The following is a 22,500-nucleotide window of genomic DNA, read 5'->3' as shown; positions in this document are numbered from 1 at the left end:
ATTAGGATTTTTAATATTAGAATAAAATTAATTAACAATAGCTTATTTATCTTTTTAAGGAACACTTAGACTTTTCCCGAAATTAATATTTTCATAATTAATTATGAACATTGAATATTATATATGATTTTAATTATTTAGCTCAAACAGAAGCTATTTTTTTTTTATTCTTTTTATCATGGCCGAAACTTCTTGTTTTTGGATTTGAGTACTTTTTAACATTGATTATTACATGAGATATAAGTTTTTAACTCAAACAGCATCTATAAGTTTGTGATTTTTATTAATATTTTTTTTTATCATGTAATATAACATAGGATTTTAGCTTTGAAAATAAGAGTGTTCTCACAATATCACTTCAATTGAGTTCATCCGGACAAAGAAGTCGGGATCTCGGAACACAAGACAGCCAGAAGCACAACACCTGAGGAATGGCCGAAGGAAGGAGATATTGCTCTCGGGTGTAATCGGTGATGGTTATGAATAGATCCTTTAAACTTTTTTACGTACCGCGGGATTGAATCATTTAAGGTCCTACTTAGTATGGAAGGATCCTGGATCCTTTTAGATATCGCATTAAAGCGATTGTTGATCCCTTTCTCGACCTGCTTGAAGAAATTCTTTTGTGTGTTGAAGGCTTCGGAAAGACCGTAAGCTTTTAAGCTTTGAAAGTATATAAATGGGATGTCGGAAAAGTTTAAACCAATGAATATGGAAATAAAAAAGTATTTGACAGGTAAACTTTTAAAACGTTTTATACAAATAGCTTTTGGGAAAGTATCTGACAAGTAATCTTGAGGAAAGTGTTACATCAATAAAATTTGAAAAATAAGATATTAGACTAAACAAATGAAATTGAATGTTGGATCCTGAAACTAACATAAGTTTCAGACCTTCAACTACAAGGCTAATGGAATTCCAGTGTGACCCATTAAGGGAAGCCACGAAGGACAAAAGATTCAAGTTCTGTCTGGGTTTTCATTGCCACAGAGTACATCTGAAATACAAAAGAAAGGGAGCATTTATAAATACATCTATCTGTCCTACGCTGAATCTGTGAAGTCTGATCTTTATCAGAGCAAAATAATTTATGAAGAAGATATGGCTCCGGACCGAATTCTCGAGAGACAAGGCTATGGAGTTATGTCTGATTGAAAGGCGTATTAGACTGCATAAGTTCCATGCACACCATGAATAGCAGTTCTCGATTGAACCACAGTATGTGTATGGGAAACGTATTTAGTAATTTCTTCTTTTTTTTTCGAAATTTAACGTCTGTTTTATGCTTCCCGCCGTCAATGTGTGAACAGACATGTGGTTGCCATTAACCAAAAGAAATCCGCGTTTGCGGAACATCATTATCTAACCATTACTGGTTTGTTTGTCTTTTCTAATTATTTTCAAACCACTGAGAAGAGGAAGACAGGAGAACTAATCACCTTCCAGGGTTATTGTTCTTTTTGCTGAAAAAAGAAAAAAATACTAAAAAACTTCTAACAGACGGCAATAAAAAAAGACAATGCTTTGATGAAAGCAAAAATGAAAGAAATTTTTCTGTTTATTTTCTTGTAAATATGTTTTCTATCTGAAAGCATCATATATCATGGTTCCAATTTGCTTAACCATTATAACAGTGTGTAATTTCCAATCATTATTTGAGAGATTGACCGGATTGACTGCAGTTGTTACATATAAAAGAATGTCTGTTTCTTCTGATATTTTTTTAAATGTTTCTTGAAACATTTTCTGTTGTGTTACTGTTGAATCTCAATGAAAATTCAGATGACATTGAAACAAGCAAGCATTTGAATATTTGTTATATTTTGATTAGTTAAATACTTATAGTTACCATTGCTTTGTTCCAGGAAAAATGATTAAAGTGCTATACATGAACTGGAATAATCCAGAAAGAGAAAAAATATCCCTTTCAAGTTCTTGTGAGCCTTAAGACTCTTGAACCCGGAAAAAGTGCCGTACACTTACTTGAATCCAGTAAAAGGAAAAAGTTCTTATCACGCATTTGAAACCAGGAAAAAGGAAAAGTGACTTGAATATACCTACATCCTGGAAAAAGGAAAAGCACTTGAATACGAAAACCTATTGCGTAGCTAAAGGCCAAATCGATATAGTAACGAAGTAGAAACCTCACCTTTAATTGCTTATTCTTCTGGTAATAACAAAAATGCAAGGCCGGCCATCTCCTGGAAGCAAAAATTTATTTTTACTTTTAATCACCAGTCTCCCACACTCGTTCTGTTTATAATGGAAGCTCTAAACAAAAGCTAGATGGAGTAGGGAGAGGATTCGTGATAACTGGTAGCCCACGGTATCCATTAGAGGGGTATTTTATTCATGTTTTTTTATCCTCTAGCTTTGCTACTTCGACCAATCACGATTCGCCATGCATTTGCAAATCTCGCTGCCTGCTGGTGGTTCCAGGCGCTTTGTTTTTGGAAGCGCTATGTTTTGGAAGCTTCGTGATTACCATAAATCCTTTAGAATATACTGACGCCATACGCCATGTCCATGTATTTTTCGTAACAACTCTGTCTCTTCCACCTGGTGGGAATAAACCCATATCCTTTCCATTTTGTGGAGAGTCAAATCTCACCATAGAATGGAATGTTTCATCATTTAATAGTATTTATACATGAGAGTGTTGCTAGGTGATTGTGATGCAGTCTCTCTCTCTCTCTCTCTCTCTCTCTCTCTGACTACCGAAGGTTATTGCTCTTCACAGTCTCAAATGTTTCAACGGGAGTTCCGTGAGAAATTACAGGTGCATTATACAGGACATATCCTGTGACGTTAGACCACGCACGCAGTGATAGCTAGGCCGTGGAGTCTCATTTAAAGACAAATGCAGATAAGGGATATGATATTTCATCCTTTTTTTTTTGTACATTTAGAAGGAAAGGGTCTGATAAGAGAGGGACTTTCAGCACGGCATGAGAAGAAAATAATAAAACCTTCTTTTGAAGAGTGTATGAGGAATAGATCTTTACGCTTGGAAGAGTTTTGTATGGATATATATGTATGGCTCTCTCTCTCTCTCTCTCTCTCTCTCTCTCTCTCTCTCTCTCTCTCTCTCTCTCTCTCTCTCTCTCATATATATTATAATATATATATATATATATATATATATATATATATATATATATATATATATATATATATATATATATAAACTTTCGGTCACGATTACCCCGTCCCTCTGGCTAGGGAAGAAGGAGTAGTCATACCCAGGTGAGAGGAGTTGCGTGTGTGTACATATCTAAATATTTAGCTGTCATTTTTGGCGAGTTATGTACACTAGTATGTACCGTATATATGCTGTACATGTGTGTATCTAAATTGGAAGTGATTTATTATCCAACTTTAAACATGCACGTTTGAGCTACACCGGTGACTGTGGTGATGGACAGCTATTGTTGTCTGGAGGTACGAGAATGTTGTCCTTGATAGTGTCCCCCTTGGCTGGGAAAACAGGGCATAACCCAGGTCCTCTGTTGAAGCCCACAGGTCTGTCTATCTTATTGTTGACAGAGGCTGTTTACATCAGCACCTAAACTCGAGAGCTCTCTTGAAGTCTCGTAAAGCAAACAGGGTCAGACGAGGAACTCTTTGGGCAAACAGGTGTCCACAAAGGTTGTTTGTCTCTCCCACCTGAGGAACATTTGTATCTATAGTTAGAGGTGGTTGCAAGGGGACTCTCAGTAATCCATTTTGTGTCTAGTCCGAAACAATTGCCGCCTCCCGCGAGGGTCACAAACAGATGCCTTTCTTCTTCAAGAGGCTTTTTGTCGGGTAATTAACGTTTTCACCTCTCTCTCCTTCACCCCCTCCTCCTCCTCCTCCCCCCGGATAAGTTCGAAATAGAAACAATGGCCTTTTGTGAAGTGAATAAACAAGCTGTACAATGGAGATGCACTTGTTGACAATAATAGGAAGAGTACGTCAACTTCCTGTGACACAGGAGGCCAAGTCTGTATAAGAGGGGTTCTTATCTCAGGTGAAATTTGTTTACCAAATCGATTTTTAGCAATATATGAAATGTGGCGTTTAAGTGCTGTTAGTGGTGGGCCTTACATAAATATAGTTATGTAATTTTGAAATACATGTTCAAAATGTCCCCCAAAAGGTGGCTGAGTTTTTGTATTCGGTAATAATGATGATAATTTATTACTACCGGTACTTAAGAAATAAATTATAATAATAATGATAATAATAGTAATGATAATAACAGTAATAATAATAATTATAATAATGATAATAATAATAATAATAATAATAATAATAATAATAATAATGAAGATGATAATCATAATTATGAGGATACCTTAACATGGTGAAAAAGTTTGTGTATCGCCATGATCAGCAAAGCTCTACTACCAGGAGTACCCATACCAGGTTTGTTTGCTGTGAGCGATCAGACGAAAATTACCCGCCATTCACCAATCCGCACTTCACAGTTGGCCAGCGTGGTGATGAAAACTGGCCAAACCTCAGACATGAATAAGGACATGCCTGAGGTCTATGTCCTGCAGTGAACCAGAAGCAGCTGCATTTGTTGGTTATTTTTCGAACTAGTGACGACGCAAATGACAGCTTTTTGCATTATTATTCTATGCCTCCCCATAGACCTTTCCATTCCTTCCGAAGCCCACATACTAAGCCAGCAAAGAGCCACCCCTCCACTCAATGGGGTCGCGAAAGATGTCTTAAACCGTACGTCCAGGTGTCACTCACTGTCACCTTCCCGTGACATGAATCTGGTAAGCACCTTTTGGCAAACAGTTGATTTCATTTAATGGTAAGCATTCTAAATCTATCCTGTGTGCCTTTGGAAACATTGAGTTATTCTCATAGTCATGATTATTAAACTTTTATCTCATGGATTCAAACAAATATAATTATATTAGAAATTTTACTAATTGACAATCCGTCAATGCTTGTCAACCAAGATAATCAAGTCCACGTACCTTATTGAGAGATATAAGAAAAACACGATAAATGATGAATGACGTCAGCACTGTCTGCGAAATAAGGCATCCTAACCTTGGAACAAAAACCCATCTGATCCCTAACCTCAACATCCTCAGGTATCCTTAGGAACCCCCTCTCCCCCTTACCATCTACCTATCCCCGCTATTCATTTCCACACGCATCCTAGGGATCAGGATAACGACTCGAGTCCCTCACTCCTACTTAACCCCCCCCCCCCTTCCCCGACTCTCTCTTGTTTTCCCTATCTTTTGGTCCCCAGTCTCCCCCTCCCCCTAAGGGCCTTCCCAGACTGTCTTACAAGGGAAATCCATAATTATGACCGTCTACTGAAAAATAGGGCTGCGAGTTGAGGGTTATTTTAAGAATGGAGTGATTTAGAGATTAAGTTCATCTTAGAAAATAGCGTTCGAAAAAAATGGTTCGTTATAATCTACTTAGCGATATTGTTGTTTATCATAGTACGCATTTAATTTTAGATAAATTCAATTATACAGCACAACAATTAACAATGACGATGTGAACCAGCTAGACAATTTGTGAGTCAGGTATATTTTAATGGAAGTATAAATAAATTTATAATCAGATAAGAAGATAAATATAGCTTAAACCTTATCTAAGTTAGGAATAAAGATTTTCTAGATTGCATCTCGGCCTTTTTAGAGTAGGAGGTCCTTGGGTCCTTTGAGACTTGAGGAGTGAAGTAGAAAGAAGAAGAAAAAGAAGAGTGAAGTAGAAAGAGGAGGTAGTTCTCAGGTTATATGCCCCTATCTAGGAGGCCCGTATCTACCCCTCCCCCACCCTCACCTATTATCCTCGATCCTCCCACCCCTCGGGGTAGGATGACCCTTGGGGTGACGGGGTGGGTCAGGGATCAGTGTTTGGGGTACAGGCGGGAGTCACAGGGTCACGTGTGGGTGGTTGGTGTGGGCAGGTAATTGTGGGAATATCCTAGGGCATGTACGGGTGATTATCCACGTACATGAATCCGTGCGCATACACACACACACACGATTCCTACGATGTCACGCATTGATAGACAACCTCCCATCTTTAAATGTCCCGTATTTTACCCGAGACATATCAACCATAAGCTCTGTGAAATAGGCCTGTAGGGTGTTGTAGTTCTATGTAAAGCGATGAACAAATTCATATGCAAGAATTTCACGGTTTTTCAATAAATGTATTGAGGTTTAACTAAGAAGAAATTCATGTTTACTCTAGTTAAGAAGAAAAGTTCACTTTATTCAGAAACCTTGTAAAAAATATAATGATAATACTATTAGTAGTAGTAATGTAGTTATGATGATTTTTTTTTTATAAATAGTCTTAATATGTATTGCTAACTTGGATAAAAACGTCCATTCTTAGTAAACGTTCGAAAGCCCCTTTTCTGAACCTACAGTTGTGTTGTGTGCTTACTCCAAGGCAGTTGCAAAGTAGGAATTCAAAGGATATGCATAATCAAGAATGGCAATTGTGCTTATGGGTAAAGGGAATTGCTTTATGGGAACTATTGAAATAACTCTTATCAAGAAAATATATGGTATAAAGGAAATAGAGGAAAGATATATATTTATATATATATATATATATTTATATATATATATATATATATTTATATATATATATATATATATATATATATATATGTATGTATATATATATATATATATATATATATATATATATATATATATATATATATTGTTATAACCAGGAACTGTATCACGAGAAGAGTGTCTGTAAGTTGGTGTATTTTCTTCGGATGTCTGTAAATGTAATAATACATATAAAATCGCCTCTCAAGGGAACTTGACAAAAGCTTAACTTGCCTTTGTAGACGTTTGTGTTTTTTGCCCATCTATTCCTGTACAGTACATAAAGCTTGGAGGAAAAAATACAAGAAACTTCTGGCTCCCCCCTCAGTTTTAAATCTTGGATTCACGGAGGATTTCCCACGAGTGTCCAACAAACACCTGTGTCTCATCATGCATTTATTTATTTTGAAATCCAACTTTTGGTGAAAAATGGAAGTCAGTATCGTGTATTTCTCTCCTATTTTTTTTTCGAACGAGATTAAATATCATAATTACAAGTCATTAGAAGAAGGGCAGAGTAATGAAGACATTGGAGAAAGCTCATTCAAGAAATCGACAAAACGAAAACACAAGGAGCGGTTGAAAAACATAGGCCTATTGGTCTGTCTATCTTCGGTCGCATCGCAGTCCCGGGTTGCCTTAGGCCTAAAGGTGGACCTTCTGCATAAATTATTCAGAATCTTCCACGGAAATGTAGTAAAGACATTGGCAAAATTTGAGGAAACACGAACAGAAATAAAAGAAAAAATGATTATATAAACATTTCGAGTGTTTTGAAGGTCCAAAGTGATGGTTCGAAAGGTTCCGAAATGTTGGACCAGTCTGTCTAATATGTCGCTTGTCGATTATATAGTTAAATTGGACGGGCGAGCTTATGCCTTCACGAGCGAAATATAGACAGAATGGAACTAATTGCGATATTGTTCGGAACCGCGAATAGAGCATTTTGAATTTGAAATATTAATCACTTTGTGTCGATTGAAACTTGATACAACTCGTATCTTTGGGAAAAACACCAAGGAATGACTGACAGGCAGGTAATAAATGAAGGGAAAAAGAAGAAAAGATATGAATCGAGAGAGTTAAAGATAACAAAGGCAATTGTTAAGCGAACAGTAGAAAACGACAAACAACCCAGGTCGAAGAGACTACAATCCCGTAGACAGTGCTTGGGAAAAGCGCCCTTGTTACCTCTAGTCGTGAACTATGGGCAGGTGAACTATAGGCTTTGATCTTTTGACTTGTAGATTATGAACTGGGGTCAGAGGTCAAAAAGGGGTTTGAGGAGACTTCGACTGACTGCAGGTCACGAAGGCTGGGAGGGTTTCTGGCGTGTCACAAAGCAAGGTGATTGTCCCAGAGGGATCAATTGCTAGACGTTTGGAAATCGTGGGATCACGCTTCGACATCCTGCGGACAGGCGTGATGATCCCTTGTAGGATGTCAAGAAGACACAAGGTCAAGTTCACTGTAATGTGTACAGTGGGGCACAAGAGTTCATGGCACATCTCGCTACGAAGTTCACCTTGTCACACCCTTACTTCGCGGCGAGTAACGAAGTGGATATTGGAGGGGGGAGATGGAAGAGGGCTGGTGTGGATAAACTCAGTAACTCGCCACCTAGTAAGGGTGTGGCTAGGTGCACTTCTGTAGAGGGAAGTGTACCTGGAATTACTGTGTCCAACTGTACTTACGTAATTCTGAATGTTTCTAACTTTTTACCGAATTGTATGGCTATATTATGATTGCGTGCAAGACACAATTAACAGTAATAAGCATGTAATTCATTATTTATTATCAATAGCATTTTTTTTTCATGTTATCGCGAGATTGTGTGCTTGGGCGTAATCTTGATCATTGCATTAATTTTGTCAGATTCGGAATTGAACACCAAAAACATTATGGATTTTAAAAAGTAAAATTTTACAAATTAATTTTATTAGAGTACCAATCACATTCACCATTTTCCTATTACGAGTCTAAAAACTTTAGGAAATAGAAGGAAGTCTAGTGGCTTTTTAAAGCAAATGAAAATGGCAAGGTTCACCATTTTAATTAAAAAGGAGATTTTCAGCATATTTTCACCATTTAAGTAATAATGGACATTTTCGCTTTATGGTCATACCCTGTTTTCAAAACCTGAAGGGAAAAATATATTACGGGAAATTTGAGTCGGTAAAAGCAAAAGCCATTATTACAAATTAATTTACTACAAATTAGACTGAAATTAATTGCAATGTTACATGCAACCTTGTTTTTCGGTAATGCATTTTTATTAAAAAAAAAAAAAAAACATTTTAAAGGTATGGAAAATAAGTGAAACACACACACACACACATATATATATATATATATATATATATATATATATATATATAGTCTTTCACATATTTTCCGTACCATATATATATATATATATATATATGTGTGTGTGTGTGTGTGTGCGCGCGTTTGTGTGTGCGTGCGTGCGCGCGCGAGCGTACTTGTGCGTATTAATGCACTTTAGAAAATAATTCTCACTACGAAAAAGAGCCACCTAGAATTGCATTAACAAGTCTATCAATATCTGATGAAAAATCAATCAGGAAATAACACCGTCATGAATAAATGAATAAAATCCACCTTTAGGTCTAGCCCACCATTCATCAATATTAAAATCTCCCTTTTTAAAATTCAGATCGAGATTTTTTGCCCCTTATAATTCATAGGCCCGTCTACCTTCGCACGCACGCACGTACACACACACACACACACACTAAAAGTACGATCGCTTCCCATCTGGTGCCTCTCTCTGTTCTTGTAAGTAATCACCTCTTTAGGCCTATGCACTCATTATCATTTTTTGCTATGAGGAGGCCTAGATAGTACAGTATTTTTTTTCCTACTCTTGTTATTTGTTTCTGTGTGTTGTTGTTTTCATATTCCGGCTTTTGGTAATTCTCTCTCTCTCTCTCTCTCCTGACACGTGTTAATATGATTTTGAAAATAAGATTCTGAAATACATTAGTCTGGCTATTTTTATAATTTTGTATGATTAAGCAAATGGGATTATAATGAAGCCAGTTACTGAATATGAGAGAGAGAGAGAGAGAGAGAGAGAGAGAGAGAGAGAGAGAGAGAGAGAGAGAGAGAGAGTTGACCTCTCAAAAGGCCTCACACACAAACACACATTCACGGTTACAAGCACAGTTAACCTCAAGAATACGTTGCGTAGAATATGAAGCCCCTTAACAAGAAGTTGTACAAGCCATTAAAAGTTTTACCGCTTACAATTAACAAACCACGCTTGAGAATCTGTCTCCTGAGAGAGAGAGAGAGAGAGAGAGAGAGAGAGAGAGAGAGAGAGAGAGAGAGAGAGAGAGAAAATACTTAATTTACTGTTTAAAGGATTTACCCAGTCGTTCATAAAAATTCCTAATTGTAATTAGGCGCACTGTGCTATTTTTATGACTTAATGTTTACACCGTAATTATTGTATAATGATTAATATGATTAATTAAAAAGCAATATATTGTTTACAGCAATGAATTTTTTTAACTTATTTGGGGATGGGTGTTGACATTTAATTTTGGATTTGGGGGTATTTTAAAGGTTCAGAATGCTGAACAGAAGCGTCAAGTTCTGAATGTAAATAAGTTCTAAATGTAATTAAGTAAATTTAAAATGTGTATGGATCTGTATCTCTTGAGTTTTTTTTTATGTTACCAGTTCGTTGAAATGTGCAGATATTAATATGAAGAAAATTGCACAGTAGATAGTCATGCAATGTGATATTTCCGCACTATAAATTGATCATGCTATTTTTTTTCGAAATATTTTACCATTTTAGTTTTCCTCCGATTCTGTCCCAAAGTTTTCAAATTGGTTTCTTGTATATATTTTGTTATGCACACTTGTTTATAAAGTATATATATATATATATATATATATATATATATATATATGTGTGTGTGTGTATGTATATATATAGATTGTGTTTATATATATGGATGTATGCATTATATATATATATATATATATATATATATATATATATATAATATGTGTGTATTAATGAACATGTGTGTTTGACTACTATATGATGTGTGTATACACTATGCCTATTAAAGCTGTCGCCAAGAACAGTTAATCTAATCAGTAATTACAAAATCATGTGCCTTTGTGTATGTACTATGTTTCAATTCACTATCAATATCAGTCACCAACAATCTAATCTAAGACTAAGAGTCATTTTGATTAAGAAATTACTTCGTTACCTGCTGTGAAAAGAAGAAGAACTTATTCATAAGTTACATTTTACATTTCGGTTAATATATCTGTGCACCAAGAAATGCTTATATAAAAAAAACGTCAAATGATTAACCTAAATGACACACAAAATACCCAACTTTTAAACATAGTGTTTAAAAGTTAATCTACACAAGAGCATCAACTCATGATTGTAATAGAAGTATTCACCAATATACACTTGGCATCTAAAGAAAAATAACTATAGATATTTCTGGTGTTTCTTTTAAGTGATAAAAAAAAATCGACTGAATAATAACCGGTACCTTTAAGTTTCATTTTGGGTATCAGGAATTGAGACTTTTAAGAAGTGGGTAACTATTTTATGAATTTTCTAATTAGGTTACATTGTATATTAATTTTTGAATATCTAATCTTTTGGTAAATGACAGCATTAAGCAAATGTAACTATGAAAGGCTAACAAAACATTAGTTCAATTCAATATGGAATCAAACAAACACTTGGATAAAGTCTCCTTCCCCCAAACCTTCAATATTATACACTCTACTAACTCATGATTCAATACTGTTGCAAGAATTGTTTGGTTGCAAAAACCTCTGTTGGCGTAATTATTAGAAATAACGCACAACAACCAGTTACCTGTAAACATTGGAACCGCCATCGTGAAGTAATAAGTCGCCGATTTTTGTAGGGGGTCCTACTTGCAACCTTGGCCAGTGGTCTCGTTCTCTTCGTTGTAACTTCTTTGGTTGTGATTGCTTCATGGAACGCTCCTGAGAATCTTGCTACATCTCGACTTGATTGAATTCGAGTCTTTGGTCGAAGGATCCCTCTTGAAGTTGCAAGATGTTTCCGTGGGAAAGTGGCTAGGAGACAATATTTTATTTTTCACTAGAGAATTTGGATACTCGAAAGTATACTCGACAAAATCTATTATTTGATGGGATTTTTTTTATGCTGAGAATTTAACGTTACTTGAATGTCTTTATTTTTTATTTGGAATTTTGCTCTTAAAACCATTTTTATTGAAGGGGTATGTTCAAAATTTATATTTTCATCAATGCTTTCGTGGGGGTCTTTTAGTAATGCATTTGTGCCCCTCCACCTCCTGTACCTAACTCATTGCCATCCCGGGACTTTTGTTGGACGAAGAGACTGTTTTCATTTCCACTTATTTCAGACTCTCACATTTTTGATAAATTATGTTTTCATATCACACTTCATTGATTCGTTTTTGGCGGCTCAATTTGTAGTTTCATTTTGCAAATCGAGTCCTCTTTCTTTGGGACGACACGCACATACACACACATCACTCCATTCATTAAAGCTAAAGTAAAATATGCTTGGGAAAGCTGCTTTAGGCAACTGAAAAGTGACAGCAGTTAGAAGAGAAATTTTTCAATAAATAATATAATACTACTTGCATGGAAGTACAACCAAATGCTGATGCCATCAAGGGGAGCATGTCATTATACTCGTATAAAGAAGCAGTCCATGACTGGACATCTGTACACTCAGTTTTTTTATTTTTCAAGAAAAAACATCGAGATTGAATGTTACAGTTGTATATACATTATGTATATCATTATTATATATATTATGTGCGTCATTTCTAAGGCAGAGGGAGCTTAGACAGCCCAGTTCCTATAATCGACTGAAACCAGACAGGAAAAGGAGGATAGTAGAGGCACATGATTGGCTTCAGTCGCCCCTTTCTTATTCTTCCTTATGACGAACGCGAAGCCTGTCTAGGGTCGTCTGGCAGATGGCGTAAATGACAGTAGAGGCTGTCAGCTGACGGCTATAGCAGCCAGAGCGATAACGAGTCCTGCGGTACATAGGGCTTCAGGCGTAAGGATGTTAACACTTATTCAGGCGAATTTCCGATGTAATTGCTGCTCATCAGCGGTTTCGGATGCTGCTGGGGTTATCTTTAACACAGATGCTCTCGCCTGGCAGAAGATCCTCCTCGCTCTCCTCTTGGGAGACGGACTCGGCCCTTTTTGATTTTTAGATTCAGGACTTTTGGGCTGTTGGCTTCAACGTGGCTCTAATTTAGAGAAAAAAAAGTTTTAGATAATTAGGCGAAAACTAATATATTAGGGTGGTTGCTTCAACGTGACTCTAAATTTAGAGGGAAACACACAGCAAGTTTAAGATAACTAGGAGAAAAATATCTTGACCCACTTACTTTGAAGCTTTAAATACATTTGCTATTTAAATTATCACAAGAAAGAGTTACGAAATTTTGAAAGAATAACTTACGATTTAGATTTAGGTTGGCGTGACTTAGTGACCAGGTCATGCAAGGTCACCATGGCTTCCTCAAGTCCTTCGCCTGTGACGGCACACGCCGGCGCCACTGACCAGGGTTGGTTGTCAGGGAGATCGGGCAGCCCTAGAGCCTTCGCCAGGTGGTGGGGCTCCCGTGCCCCTGGAAGGTCCTGCTTGTTAGCCAGCACGAGGAGAGGGGGGCGCGGTCGGTTGAGTGCCACGCACTGGGCACTCTGTTGCTTCGTCAGCCTCTGGAGTTCGACCCTCGTCTCCTCGAGTCTCTCTTCGCCCGTGCTGGAATCCACGACGAAGATGAGGGCGTCCGTGGCTCGTGTGTACGAACGCCACAGTGGGCGAACCCTTTCGGCACCGCCAACGTCCCATATTAACCACTGGGCACCCCCGGCACGGACTCTTTCCATGTTGAAACCTACAGTGGGCACGGCGTTCACGTACTGTCCGTACCTCATTCGAAACAGGGCTGTGGTTTTGCCAGAGGAGTCTAGGCCTACCAGCACCACGTGGGCGGGAGGCCTAATCAGTGCCGAAGCCTCCCACATCAAGTTACGGGCGGCCTCCACCAGGCCCGCCCAAAGGCACGTACACATCCTCACGCCCGCATAATTTCCTCCTTCACTAGAAACTCCATATCAGCCTGACACTGACAGTTGCTTCTTATCTCATCGAGACATCACTGAGATCTATTATAACAAAATTTATTATCCCCAAATATATATATGTACACTGGAAACGGAGTATTAAGTCACTGAAAAATATCAAGAGGGATTTTGAATGCTTATTTGCACAGCCTCTTGCTTGATTTTTATCGGCCTTATTGACTGATATGAATTTGTCCTTGTCAGGAATTAAAGTAGAGGTTACTGTATATAGAAAATAAACAAACACAACACTTTAAAATAAAGATCGCCTATAAATATTTTGTTTTAATTCAAATAGAGATATCCACTGCTTTATATTTGAATATTGACTTGCAAAATGATGCTTCTTTTATGTTATCCCTCGCACGAACCTCACTTTCGGGATTCTAACAAGGCGATTGAGTATAGGAGGCGGGTACAGAATCTCTCGGAGAGATTGCGCGCTACCTCTTGTCTCTTCTACGTCTGACGGGCAACTGAAGTCTTCAAAGCGCTGACTCTGAGTGATTCATTCCAGTATTCCATCGAGCGGCCGGCATACTTCGTTTTGGAAAAGTGAGCGAAAGGATATGAAAACAGGGAGGTGCCACTGCTTGGTTTTAGTATATTGTATTTTATTTTTTATTACCTTTTGTTTTATTTTAGGATGCTTTTTGTGCGAAATCATTTTTTTTCTAGGCCTTTCGTAACTGCTGCTACTTTCAATTGGAAGAAATGCTCAAATGATGTAAATTCAAAATCACGTAACTGGCATCATTTGCAAAAGGCAACTTGCAGATGCAGACATGTATCAGTTCTTAATGTCTCAACATACTGATAAGAACTTTAGTTTGTAGGTGGGGGGTTGATATGAAATTCAATACTTTCGTCCAACTTGCAGGCTACTGTATTTAAATGTCGGACTCATGCACCTTATACCGAAGAAAACAGCCGAATAATATACAGCGCAACGGATCTTACTTTCGGAAACAAACAGCTCATTGCATGAAGACTAATACACACACACAAAAAAGGGGGACAAAAACCTACGTGGGAAAATTTTGCAATATCCTCTCCGAGTTGAGCATGTTATTCGTAAGCAAATACTTACGTCTTAAGATACGTCGCCGTGGCGTGCGTTATGAATGTACCTTAGAGAAATGTCTCAGAGGTTTGTTTTGGGAAAGACTTAATCTCGTTGATTTCGGGACAAGCAGTTGCTGCTGCTGGCCTTGGTTTGTTTACCTGGAAATAGAACAGTAGCTTTAATCTTTACCCGCTACGCTGGATGACTCACGTTGAGGGAGGAGGAGGAGGGAGAGGGGGAGTGGGAGGGGGGAGGGAGAGGGGGGAGGGGGAGGGAGAGGGATCGGAAGGGACGACTGCAGAAAGGGGAATAGAAGCAGATAGGATGATCCCGCGGTGAGGGAAGAGGAGACACGTTTTTGTGGGAATAAGAAAATAGTTAATGGAATTAGTTTTAAAAGAGCATTATTGCCAGAGTATTGAGAAAATTGACATAGTTGCGATTGTTAGAAGTGCAACCGTTAGCAAAAGAGGAGCAATATTAGGTAGTAATACATTGTGTGTTTTGTGTGTGTGTGTGTAGATATATATATATATATATATATATATCCAAGTGGATATATATTCCCAGATAGAATTCGGTATTAAATGCCGTTCGTGGGTGATATTTACATATATATATATATATATATATATGTATGTATGTATATATATATATATATATGTATATATATATATACACACACACACACAACAGTAACAAATGCAGCCATTTCTAGTCCACCGCAGGACAAAGGCCTCACACATGTCCATATTCCTACCTGAGGTTTGGTCTGTTTTCTACCTCCACGTTGGTCACTGCCGATTGATGATGGTGGAAGACTTTTGTCGTATCGCTCACAGCAAACCAACCTATTATGGGTGGCCCTGACTAATACAGCTTTGCTGATCATGGCGATACACACACACCCTTTCTCCACCGTAGGGTATCCCCACTCAGAAAGGGTAGTGTGTGTGTATATATATATATATATATATATATATATATATATATATATATATATATATATATATATATATATACATACATATATATATATATATATATATACATATATATAATGATTTTCTTAAAGACTAGAAAAAGCAAAGACGATAATATCTAACAGGGCTAGAGGAGCGAATCGATTGTGCTCATAAGGTAAGATGCGAGGCCGGAAGTTTCAATTTGTTGAAGTTCACGACAGAAGTTTGAAGTGAATTGTATTCAGGAGGAGGAAAGGGAAAGTGAAAATATAAGACTTCTGCATAACAAGACTTAACGTATTTCTGTGTTTAGGGCTTGTGCACTTTTTCAGGGACATCAGCTGGGCAGTCTTCGATTTCAATCATCTCTCTCTCTCTCTCTCTCTCTCTCTCTCTCTCTCTCTCTGATCTAGATATATGTGTATATATATATATATATATACGTATATATATATATATATATATATATGTTCATATTTATATGGTTGTGTATTGTATATATACGCATTTATGTATTTATATATTTGTGTAGATATGTTCATAATTTATATAGGTATACTTATGTGTATATTTATATATATATATATATATATATATATTTATTTATATTTATATATTTATATATATATATATATATATATATACACATACATAAATATGTAGGCTCTATATATGCACAACACATGTATTTATCTATTTGTTTTATGTCGAAGATTGTTTTAGGAAGATGTTGAAACTTATTCCCTGCAACCTTTCAGGAATAGGTTGGTAACTGCAGGGTTTTTCACCATGGCGCTGGCCCACCTTAGTCGGCTAACTACGAGATACTTAATTCTTCTCAATCAGAAGAGTGTATTTCAGGAGGCAAAAATTGGAATTTTGTGTTAGAGGTTAGGAATGAAAATCGAAACTATGGATTTACACTCTCTCTCTCTCTCTCTCTCTCTCTCTCTCTCTCTCTTCTCTCTCTCTCTTTCTCTCTCTCTCTCTCTCTCTCTCTCTCTCTCTCTCTCGTGAAATCTGAACCGGTCATGTGGGCGCAGTGTCGTCGGAAATAAAAATGGAGGATATTTACTCATGATAGATTTATGATCATCTTGTTATTTTTAGTGATCTGCCTTGAATCACATCAGTGATACGAATTTCAAAAGATAAAAAATAGAATATATATATGGGTCAAAGTTGTTTGGGCAGATTTGCTCATTTATTCGTCCTCTTATGAAATGGTTGATCATATATACGAAAACGAATATCCTGTACTTTAATTTAATTTAGGTGGATTTAATCGTTCAATAGTTTTTGTTGGGTTGGTGAATCTCCTAGCTTTTAATGGAATAATAGTTTTTGTCACCGGTTTTTTTTTTTTGGGGGGGGGGGAGCTTTTGGTGTTGCTAGGTCAAAAAAAAAAAAAGAAAAAAAAATAAGCGCACCAATTTGGTTCTCGATAAATCTCTAGAAAATAGTGTACGTGACCCGTCAAAAATTACGGTTAAATATTTAGATAGATATGCACACACAGATTCATCCCTTTCCACCCGTCCCCTTTCATAACTACAACCCTTCTCACTAGGGTATGACTATTCCCTTTCCCTCCTACCCGAGGGACTGGGAGATACTGAGTAGTTATACGTTTGGCAATGCCCCTGAGCGTGACCGGAAAGGAAATAATATATACAATATACTATATATATATATATATATATACATATACACATATATATATGTATATATATATATATATATACATACACATATATATGTATATATATATGTATATATATATATATATATATATACATACACATATATATGTATATATATATGTATATATATATATATATATATATATACCTAGACACTCGTTCCTAATGACAGGTGGGTCGATTGATGAGCTGCAAGCCAGGTTCGATTATATATTCAGTGCAACATGAATTCAATTTGTTCCATTTGGTAAAGTTTTTTTCTATACTTTAGGTAAAGAATCTCCATCTCTTGGGTGATTTAGATAAGAGATGAGTGTGGGTTCAATTCTCTTCTGGGAAGGAAAATTTTCTACGTTTCCTTATCAGCTCTACATTGCTTATTCTTTTTCATTCGTTTGTTGGGTGAACATGCAATTCATGTATGTCTGTGACTTTAGCCCTTTATATTTCAGTTGCATTAAACTTTAGTATTCGTTTTTAATTGCATAACAATAACTTCATATATTCCGACTTTAGTCACACGCGGATATGTATTATATATATATATATATATATATATATATATCAGGATGCCTTATCTCCTTAAAATGGCTGACTTCATATGGAGTTAACTTTGTTAGTAAATATTTCGCGATGAAAGGCTAATGTCATGTCTTCCGTTTTTTTTTTCTTTTTTTTTTCTTTTTTTTTCTTTTTTTGAATCACAGTGAAATATAACTGTGTTAGGATAAAGAACTGTGACTCGTCTTCTCTTTTTAAGGTGTTGGCACAAGAATATATGTTATTTTTCATACATTTATCTCACGGTGCTACTTAGTAAGTAATCAAAAGAAAATATTTATATCGTGAACATTTGATTTAGAAATTCCATCATTGAGGCATCGCCGGCAGTTTTCTTTAGCCTATGGTTAATGGGTAAGAAATGACATATATGACCTATGCTCTTGCAAACGTTTCACTGCATTAAAATTTGATACCTTTTAATGAATAACATAAATGAAGAATAGGTGGTAGATGATGCTGAAAAATAGTAATCTGCACTTGAAATTGTATAGTAAAAATTCTCAAGTGGAAATTGATTTTATTGACAAATAGCAGTATATTTGAATTGTTGAATATTGTTGTCACAGACGAAGTTGAAATATTACACAATTCTGTTTGTCTGGACAGTGATGAAAGGCGATCTCTCTCTCTCTCTCTCTCTCTCTCTCTCTCTCTCTCTCTCTCTCTCTCTCTCTCAAACACAATTAGCCTAGTTGTAATACAAGGCACTAAATGGAGATATTACATGCATAATATCCAAGTAACATTATGTAATTATGGACATGGTTCAACATATTTAACATTCTCTGTGCGCTTATCGCTTAAGAGGAAAGTATCCACCCAAAAATTGAAACTTCTACACTTAAAATTGAAAAAAATTATAGCTTTGATTGTCAGTTTTTATGTAACGCTGTAATCTTTATAGTAAAAATCAATGTTAGTATTGATAAGTATAATATTAATGATAATGAAATTAATAAACATCATGATAATCATAATGATATTAACATGATGGGTAGTGGTTTACAAACACGTGTCAGTGAAAATAATTCTGTATGCAGAATACCATCTCCAGAGATTGAGGAAATAACAATAAAAGATGATGACAACAAAGAACACCCCCCCCCCCCCCCAACACCCCCCCCCAACACCCCCCCCCCAAACAAAAGAAAAAAAAAAAGATGCACAACATATGTCATGATAAAAAGATGTACCAAAAAGTGGAAAAGTTGATGTTTCTGAAAGATGAGTTAATTTGTGATAATGAAGAGAAGTTTCAGATGCTGATGTAAGATTTAGAGGAAAAATAAGGAGAAGTGAATGGCAGCTAGAATAAGCACGTGAAAGTGAATAGTAAGAAGCTGGAAGTATGACAATTATTATTAATATCTTTAAGGAGCATTGCAATAGTTAAATATGAAGTGGAATGAAATGGACCCGAGAATTAAGGTTGTCTTTAATGCTGGGAAGATTGAATGACACAAGTATTGAATGGTAAGGGCATAATTGGTACAAATATGCAAAGGGGTTCAATGTGCTGTTGGTGGATATTTGATGGAGCTTTATAGTTCCCTGAAAACATGAAAGTCGTCCTGCGGAGATTGTATTCGTTTATCCTTACTCTGTTTTATCTGTAGGATGATTTTGTCGTTGTCTTTTTATGTTATTCCGAAACACTGTAGAATAGAAATAAATATTTGGCAAAATTTATTTTATTATTATTATTATTATTATTATTATTATTATTATTATTAACAACAACAACAACAACAACAACAACAACAACAACAACAACAACAACAACAACAACAACAACAACAACAACTGCTAACATGTTTGATTCACGTTTCTTCTTTGTATTCTTGAGAACAGGAGTGATATATCATTGTTGCTCATCTTAACATTAACATCATTACTGTGATTATCATTCAACACTAATCGACTATATGACCTACCATATGGGCACCACACTGGGATTTTATTGTGTGAAATTCCCTTCCAGAAATGAGCCCATTTGTCATCTGGCGAACCGCTGGAGTTTTTCATTCCCCTTATCGTGTATCTCATGATCGCGTATAATTAGGGTTAGTGCTCCTGAATATAGTGGCTAATTCTGGGGAGGCAAAGGGCTCGAGCTGTATGTGTCTTTGTTTTGGTATTATATGTAGTGTTTTTTAAAGTTCACATTACGGAACGAATTGTAATGATCTTCCGTGAGAACCAAATGTCTTTTCGAAGGTCAATCTTTAGAACTGTATGGGAAATATCTGTACATAACAATAGATTTTTTATCAGCCATCATAGTGACATGATGGGTTACGTCGCTCCATACTGTTCAGATGATATTTTGTAAACATGATTTGTGTTACTAGTGTTTTAGAAATTTAGTTGGATGAATTATGTACAAACATACTTGTATTTTAGGTCCTTCCTTCCATTACAGGTGGAATACGTTTAGATATGATATTCTGTTATCAACCAGATAATATGGTTTAAAAAGTACTTGATGATCCTTTAGAAATATGAATAAGGGATGAATACTGCAATTGCTTCATGTGAATATTAAGGGTTATTAGTTTCATTAGATGCCTCATGCTTCGTACCACTGTACTTATATTTTTTAGGTAATTAAATTATTCAATCGTCTGATGTTATTATGAGGTCTAAACGTGTTAATTAAATGGGAAATGAATGATAGTTATTCATTCAAAAATGTTCTATTTAATTTTCATTCCACGAGTAATTCGGATCATCTATTAATTTCGCCGCATTTTATGCTCTTAATAAAGCACCCAACGCTGGAATAGTAAGAATATCTTTAATGAAATATGGGATTCATTCAATGTGATGTAGGGTTCATTCAAAGGATCGTAAATTGCCAAACTAGCTGATGTACTGTACCTTGAAATTTATCATGTGCTGTGAAGAAAATTATAGGAAAATTGACTCGCTACTGAAAAACTCTACGGGGAACGATTGCCAAGATGCAAAGTGCTATGTCGATATATTCATGTACATATGAAATTTTTTAGCTGAGCTTTCACGAAGGAAGTTCGGTGTATTTTAGACCAGCAAACACAACTTTTTTTTATAAGATTATTTTGTTTTCAATACAATTACATACAATGTAGCTATGTTTAGAAATATATATGTATATATATATATATTATATATATATATATATATATATATATATATATATATATATATATATTATATATATATTTTTATATATATATATATATATATATATATATATATATATATTTATATATATATATATATATATATATATATATTTATATATATATATATACACGTACATACATACATACATACATACTGTATGTTAGGAATTAAAATATGCCAAGTACGTCTTAGACTATTTTAAACATTCATATCCCCGAAAGAATACTTACTTACGATTTTGTTTTGTTTTATAAATCACATTCAGCAAATGAATTCAGCAAGTTGGCTGTACCACCATTATTCCTTTATTCGATAAAATAAGCGCTAAGTTGCTATTACTGGCTGATAGTGTTTTACATAACGTGTTTTCACTGCCTTTTAATGCAGACTGGAAACAATAAACTCAAATAATACTGTTCATGGGCTGGAAATTTCTTACTTCATTTTGTCTTTTTTACTAAGTAATTAAAATTTGGTGTTTCATAAAGAACGGGATAGATATTTAAGCAGTAAGAATAAATATAGATTGTCAATGACAGAACAAATACTTCAATAACAAAGCTGATCATCATTCCAAAATATCTTTAAAGGCCGTTCATGAATGACAAGGGCAAGGGACAGTGAAATTGCCATATCGAGCAGAACAATGCCCTGGAGACTGACCATACACAAATATGATCAGCGCCCAAACCCCCTTTCCACCCAAGCTAGGGCCAAGGAGGGCCAGGCAATGGCTGCTGATGACTGAGCAGATAGACCTATAGGCACCCCCAAACTCCCCATCCTTCGCTCACAAGGATGGTAAGGTTACAACGACCAAAGAAACTAACGAGTTTAAGCGTGACTCCAGACGTTACCACATCGGCCATGTAGACCTGAACAAATATTTAGATAAAATTGATAATATTTTGAGTCACGTGACATTGCTTATTCATCGTTCAGAATTGACAGACAATGCGAAATTGAACTGAAGTGAAGAGTTCACAATTACGTGGCTAAACATTCACCTTATTCTTTGACATTCAGTAAAGAATAGAACATAAGAATTGACCGTCTTTAACATCGTGTCACGAACCTTAATAAAGTCTGCATGGGAAAGAAGACCACAGAGGAGCGTTCCAAGACCATTTGTCCTTGGCCAAGTTGAGAGGCCAAGCATCAATAACATCTGCTGGACTCTGTCGTGTACAGAAGGAATCATCTGTTTGCTCCCCGGCTCCATCCTTGATAGAAATGCAATCGCTCCC

The 22,500-nt window shown here is 36.0% G+C and overlaps 1 protein-coding gene across 1 annotated transcript in view; it reads right to left on the bottom strand.

Moving 5' to 3' along the window:
• LOC137627775 (ADP-ribosylation factor-like protein 4C) overlaps positions 1-14,274 on the bottom strand; it is a 53,297-nt gene extending 39,023 nt beyond the window's left edge. Inside the window, exons 1-2 of the mRNA XM_068359084.1 lie at positions 13,120-14,274; positions 11,494-12,904 (exon numbers count right to left, since the gene is read on the bottom strand). Of these exons, the coding sequence (XP_068215185.1) occupies positions 12,871-12,904; positions 13,120-13,736 (651 nt within the window). The 5' untranslated portion in view covers positions 13,737-14,274 and the 3' untranslated portion in view covers positions 11,494-12,870. The remainder of the gene's footprint in view (positions 1-11,493; positions 12,905-13,119) is intronic.
• Positions 14,275-22,500: the final 8,226 nt, after the last annotated feature.

Source organism: Palaemon carinicauda, chromosome 35 (assembly GCF_036898095.1).
Source record: "Palaemon carinicauda isolate YSFRI2023 chromosome 35, ASM3689809v2, whole genome shotgun sequence".
NCBI lineage: Eukaryota > Metazoa > Arthropoda > Malacostraca > Decapoda > Palaemonidae > Palaemon > Palaemon carinicauda.
The sequence above is the reverse complement of the archived record's forward strand: the minus strand, read 5'-3'. Positions and strand labels throughout refer to the sequence as shown.